This window comes from Physeter macrocephalus, chromosome 20 (genome assembly GCF_002837175.3).
Source record: "Physeter macrocephalus isolate SW-GA chromosome 20, ASM283717v5, whole genome shotgun sequence".
Lineage (NCBI taxonomy): Eukaryota > Metazoa > Chordata > Mammalia > Artiodactyla > Physeteridae > Physeter > Physeter macrocephalus.
The window spans coordinates 111,562,621-111,569,140 of record NC_041233.1 but is presented as its reverse complement, the minus strand read 5'-3'; the positions used below and the strand labels follow the sequence as shown (position 1 = coordinate 111,569,140).

Here is a 6,520-nt window from a genome sequence, read left to right as displayed (position 1 = left end):
TTCAAATATTTTCTCAGTCCCTTTCTTTTTATCTTCTTCTTCTGGGACCCCTATAATTCGAATGTTGGTGCGTTTAATGTTTTCCCAGAGGTCTCTGAGACTGTCCTCAATTCTTTTCATTCTTTTTTGTTTATTCTGCTCTGTGGTAGTTATTTCCACTGTTTTATCTTCCAGGTCACTTATCTGTTCTTCTGCCTCAGTTATTCTGCTATTGATTCCTTTTGAGAATTGTTAATTCCATTTATTGTGTTGTTCATCATTGTTTGTTTTCTCTTTAGTTCTTCTAGGTCCTTGTTAAACATTTCTTGTAATTTCTCCATTCCATTTCCAAGGTTGTGGATCATCTTTACTATCATTACTCTGAATTCTTTTTCAGGTAGACTACCTATTTCCTCTTCATTTCTTTGGTCTGGTGGGTTTTTACCTTGCTCCTTCATCTGCTGTGTGTTTCTCTGTCTTCTCATTTTGCTTAACTTACTGTGTTTGGGGTCTTCTTTTCGCAGGCTGCAGGTTCGTATTTGCCATTGCTTTTGGTATCTGCCCCCCGTGGGTAAGGTTGGTTCAGTGGGTTGTGTAGGCTTCCTGGTGGAGGGGACTGATGCCTGTGTTCTGGTGGATGAGGCTGGATCTTATCTTTCTGGTGGGCTGGACTACATCCGGTGGTGTGTTTTGGGGTGTCTATGACCTTATTATGATTTTAGGCAGCCTCTCTGCTAATGGGTGGGGTTGTGTTCCTGTCTTGCTAGTTGTTTGGCATAGGGTGTCCAGCAGTGTAGCTTGCTGGTCGTTGAGTGGAACTGGGTCTTAGCGTTGAGATGGAGATCTCTGGGTGAGCTTTCGCCATTTGATAATACGTGGAGCTGTGAGGTCTCTGGTAGACCAATGTCCTGAACTCGGCTCTCCCACCTCAGAGGCTCAGGCCTGACACCTGGCCGGAGCACCAAGACCCTGTTAGCCACGCGGCTCAGAATAAACGGAGAAAATAAATAATATAAAATAATAAAATAAAATAGTTATTAAAATAAAAAATAAAAAAATTATTAAAAATAAAAAAGTAATTAAGAAAAGAAAGAAGGAAAGAAGAGAGCGGCCAAACCAAAAGAAGCAAATCCAATGATAATAAGCACTGAAAACTATACAAAAACAAAAAACATGGACAGACAGAAACCTAGGGAAAATGGTAAAAGTAAAGCTATACAGACAAAATCACACAAAGAAGCATACACATACACACTCACAAAAAGAGAAAAAAAGGAAAGTTATATATATATATATATAAAAGGAAGAGAGCAACCAAATCAATAAACAAATCTACAAATGATAATAAGCTCTAAATACTAAACTAACATAAACATAAAACCAGAAACAAATTACATGCAGAAAGCAAACCCCAAGTCTGAAGTTGCTCCCAAAGTCCACCACCTCACTTTTGGGATGATTTGTTTTCTATTCAGGTATTCCAGTGATGCAGGGTACATCAAGTTGATTGTGGAGATTTAATCCGCTGCTCCTGAGGCTTCTGGGAGAGATTTCCCTTTCTCTTCTTTGTTCGCACAGCTCCTGGGGGTCAGCTTCGGATTTGGTCCCACCTCTGCATGTAGGTCACCTGAGGGCATGTGTTCTTCACCTAGACAGGACGGGGTTAAAGGAATAGCTGATTAGGGGGCTCTGGCTCACTCAGGCTGGGGTGGGGGGAAGGGTATGGGATGTGGGATGAGCCTGCGGCTTCAGATGCCGGTGTGACATTGCACCAGCCTGAGGTGCACCGTGCGTTCTCCCGGGGAAGCTGTCCCTGGATCACGGGACCCTGGCTGTGGCGGGCTGCACAGGCTCCCGGGAGGGGAGGTGTGGATAGTGACTTGTGCTTGCACACAGCCTTCTTGGTGGCTGCAGCAGCAGCCTTCGTGTTTCGTGCCCGTCTCTGGGGTCCGCGCTGTTACCCGCGGCTCGCGCCCATCTCTGGAGCTCCTTTAAGCAGCGCTCTTAATCCCCTCTCCTCGTGCACCCGAAACAATGGTTTCTTGCCTCTTTGGCAGCTCCAGGCTTTTTCCGGGACCCCCTCCTGGCTAGCTGTGGGCACTAGCCCCCTTTCAGGCTGTGCCCACGCTGCCAACCCCAGTCCTCTCCCTGGGATCTGACCTCCGAAGCCCGAGCCTCAGCTCCCAGCCCCCGCCCGCCCCGGCGGGTGAGCAGACAAGCCTCTCGGGCTGGTGAGTGCTGGTCGGCACCGATCCTCTGTGCGGGAATCTCTCCGCTTTGCCCTCTGCACCCCTGTGGCTGCGCTCTCCTCTGTGGCTCCGAAGCTTCTCCCCTCCGCCATCCGCAGTCTCCGCCCATGAAGGGGCTTCTAGTGTGTGGAAACTTTTCCTCCTTCACATCTCCTTCCCCAAGGGGCAGGTCCTGTCCCTATTCTTTTGTCTCTGCTTTTTCTTTTTTCTTTTGCCCTACCCAGGTACGTGGGGAGTTTCTTGCCTTTTGGGAAGTCTGAGGTCTTCTGCCAGCGTTCAGTAGGTGTTCTATAGGAGTTGTTCCACGTGTAGATGCATTTTTGATGTATTTGTGGGGAGGAAGGTGATCTCCACGTCTTACTCCTCTGCCATCTTGAAGGCCCCCCCTGACTGTTTTCTCAATACAGAACGAATGCTTCACTGAAAATTCCATTCGCTGTGACCTGGACTTTAATATGCAGCTGGAAAGTTCCATACATTTGCCAAATCTGTCTCTGCTGTGCATGCAGTTCTCCTTGTCAATATCCTTGTAATGTGTGGTTAACTTTGTTTTCCTGTGTGTGTGTGTGTGTGTGTGTGTGTGTGTGTGTGTGTGTGTGTGTGTGTGTGTGTATTTATATCCAGACTTTAGTTAGAGTAGTTTTATATTCAGAGCAAAACTAAGAGGGAGGTACAGAGATGTACTCCCTGCCTGCACACATGCACAGCCTCCCCATTATTAATGTCCCCCACCAAATGGTGCAACTTTTTACTAAGGATGAACCTGTGTGGACACCTCATCATCACCCAAAGTTCGTGGTTTACATTAGGGTTCACTCTTGTTGTTGAAGTCTGTGGGTTTGGACAAATGTATGACATGTATCCATCATTAAAGTATCGTACAAAGTAGTTTCATTGCCCTAAAAATCCTCTGTGCCCCACCTGTTCATCCCTCCCTCTTCCCAACCCGTCATCCACTGATCTTTTTGCTGTCTCCATAGTTTCACCTTTTCTAGAATGTCCTAGGGTTGGAATCATCCTGTATGTGGCCTTTTCAGATTGGTTTCTTTCACTTAGTGTATTTACATTTCCTCCATGTCATTTCATGGCGTGATAGCTCATTTCCTTTCAGTGCTAAAGAAGATTCCATCCTATGATATAATTTTTGTGGTAAAGGTGCATGATAATTCCAGAATGTGTAACCCAAGCATTATGTGAATGAACCAGAACTTTTCTCAGCTTAGACATGCTTTCCTATTAATGATGTGATGTTATATCACCACACAGCAGTAAGGCACATAGGGTGACCAACCCTCCCAGTTTGTCTGGTGCTGCCCCAGTTTTAGCACTGACAGTCCTGTACCCAGAGAAGAACTTCAGTGTCAGATAAATGGGAGGGTTGCTCACCCTAAGTCGATTTTTAAAATCAAAGATACAAGTTCACAGTTATAATATAGAATAATTACTGTAAAAGGCCAATGATATTATGATTCAGATATGAATATGAATTACAAATGGCTGTAGATTCTTTGAAGGAGGCTCTTGCTATCTATATATATGTATATCTATGGCTTGTCTGTTTAAGCAGCAGGATTCCCCCCACGCCTTGAAGGTAAAAGTGGAGATATTGGTGCCTTAAACAATGGTTGTGACATTTCTTTTCTCTGCAGACTCACTGGATCCAGTGTCCCTGACCTTATTGTGAGTATGAGCAACCAGATGTGGCTACATCTACAGTCTGATGACAGCATTGCCTCGCCTGGGTTTAAAGCTGTTTATCAAGGTATGACCCAAACACACTTAGCAGCATTTAAAACAAGCTTTCCTGCAGAGGGCCAGGACCATTTTCTATGTGTTAGACGTAAATAAAACTGACAAGTCAGAACAATGTTTAAAAATAAGGACTAATTATTTGCAACTTGCGTAATTAAAGTTCTACTTATAGCTGGTTTTTGCAAGGGAGAAACGTTAACTTCTCGAAAGCTTGGCTCGCCGTTACTGTGGCAAAACGAAGAGTGAGATCAAATGTAACATGCAAGCCAGGAAATGTGTTCACATTTGTCGATCTTGGCATTTTAGCTCCTCCTGAGGGAACTTGTTATGCTTATAACTAAGGGAAGCATTTTGAACAAAGTATGAATTTGAGTGGCGTCAACTCGATGAAGTTTATTATATACATCCTCTGGTACAAATGTGTGGGTTTCTAATGGAAGACAGGGAAATCTAGACAGAGTTGGAAAAAATCTACCAAGTACTTGTATAGGAGAAAAATAACCTTGCTTTGAGAGTTATGAGTTATGCTTGCTCTGGAGAAGAGAATGCTCCTTCAGGGAAGTTGGCTTCGTCTCTGAGTCACGAGATGATGAGGAGCTGCCACCCCAGTGAACCGTTTGCTGTGGTGAAGTAGCTGCTGTGCAGGTGACCAGGGCCCCGGGCTCTGTGTCCTGCCTCTTTAAACAGCCTCACCGGACTGTTCCACCTATATTGTTTCCTCTGGAGCTCCTAGGAAACACATCTTTTAACCGGAGCATATTGATTGGTATTTCTTAAAACGTTTTTTAATTATGAAAAACTTCAAAATGCAAACGGAAGTAGAAAGAATAATATAATGAGCCTGAGATAACCTACATTTACAAACTTTTTTGCAAGACTCCCAGATAGTCTGCTGTTGACTCGAGTATTGACTCTACATGCGGGACACAGCTGCCCCATCCATGTGCTCCTCTAGATTGTCAGCCTCTGCTCAGCCCTGCCCTTCCTCAAGTGTCCTACATCTTTTGGGAAATCAGTGATACTTGTTCTATTAGACATTCCCAAAAGGTTCCAGGCTCACAGGCAAACCTTTATTCAGTGACTACATCTTAAAAAAAATTAACTTCTCTCTTGCTATTCCCACCAAAAAAAAAGAAAACCCTGTCCCACTGCCACCCTCACAAAACCAAAATCAACAAACGGCTTACTACTTCCAGGTTTTCAGAGGTTTAGTTCCCATAACCCCCTTCTTGTGCACTTTGGTTCTGAAGGTGACAGTGCAGCAGCCAGGCTAGCCCTCACCTGTCTTTCGGGGCCCACCATGAGCCATGGGTCAGTGTCTCTTGATCGCTAGAAACGGTAAAGAACTGAGAATGAAACAAGGTAGAAAGGGAATCTGAGACTGGAACATGAAGAATAAAAATGATCTTCATGATCTTCCAACCTCAGGGCACCTAGAATAGCTGTCAGGAGGCACATCTGTTTTAACTGGCAAAAACACACACATGCAAGAACACACAGGCCATTTAACTTTTGATCTGTGCTTTCATGTTCTCTATGTCAGTAATTAAATAGTTTTGACTCAAGAAACATTTAAGAAGGCTTGTGAGCATGCTAAATTCTTCCTTTGGGGTTATGCAAAAGCGGAATGGTGATGGATCACTGTTTATATCTTCAGCTTAGACCCTTCATATATTTGACTAAAAGAAATAAATTGTTCTCCTGTGCCCAAAGATGAAATGTGTCCCCAGATATGATACAATGAACTTACTCACAATGTTTTACAAATTATTATATAAAACTACTTATTTATGAAACTTAAAATATATATTTAAGCTGCCATTTTACATATACTGGCATACTTTCAATAAACCACAACTGATTTGAAATGATTTTCAGTAAGATTGAAAAGAACATATTCTCATCTTGAATTCAGGTTATAGTCATGAGAAGTCTTTTCAGAATCCTTTTATACTATCTTACAAATACCTTTGCACTGATAGTTGATCAAAATTACCAGGACAATTTTAAACAGACAGTTTTTTTTTTCACACACACACACACACACACACACACACACACACACACACTATATATTATTTTGGCCAAAAAGTTCGTTCGGGTTTGTCCATGTGAATATTAGCCATAAAAAAGAATGCAATTGTGTCATTTGCAGCAACGTGGATGGATGTATAGGGCATTATGCTAAGTGAGGTAAGTCACACACACACACACACACACACACACACACACACACACTGTATTTTATTTTTACAAGAGATAAATAAACACCAGGCATTGTAAATGGATGACCACAACAAGAGCAACAATGATTGCAATTACCAAACACGAAACACACTAATACTATGTCATAATATTGATATTCAGTCTAGTAATCCTCCACTGTAACAGCTCCTTTACTTTGCAGTGAAAATTGATTTGTATATTTGTTGCCTCTGAGTCCTTGTGGGATTTTTTTTTTTAATTCAAACACAAAGTCACAAAAATTATAATCATCCTCATGAGTTCACTCAGTCCCATGTAATTAATTTTTTTTCATC

The 6,520-nt window shown here is 42.7% G+C and overlaps 1 protein-coding gene across 1 annotated transcript in view; it reads left to right on the top strand.

Annotated features, from left to right (window-relative positions):
- The window catches only part of CSMD1 (CUB and Sushi multiple domains 1), a 611,399-nt gene that overhangs the window by 193,365 nt on the left and 411,514 nt on the right, over nt 1-6,520 (top strand). The window contains exon 7 of the mRNA XM_028481319.1: nt 3,878-3,990. Coding sequence (XP_028337120.1) covers nt 3,878-3,990 — 113 coding nt within the window. The remainder of the gene's footprint in view (nt 1-3,877; nt 3,991-6,520) is intronic.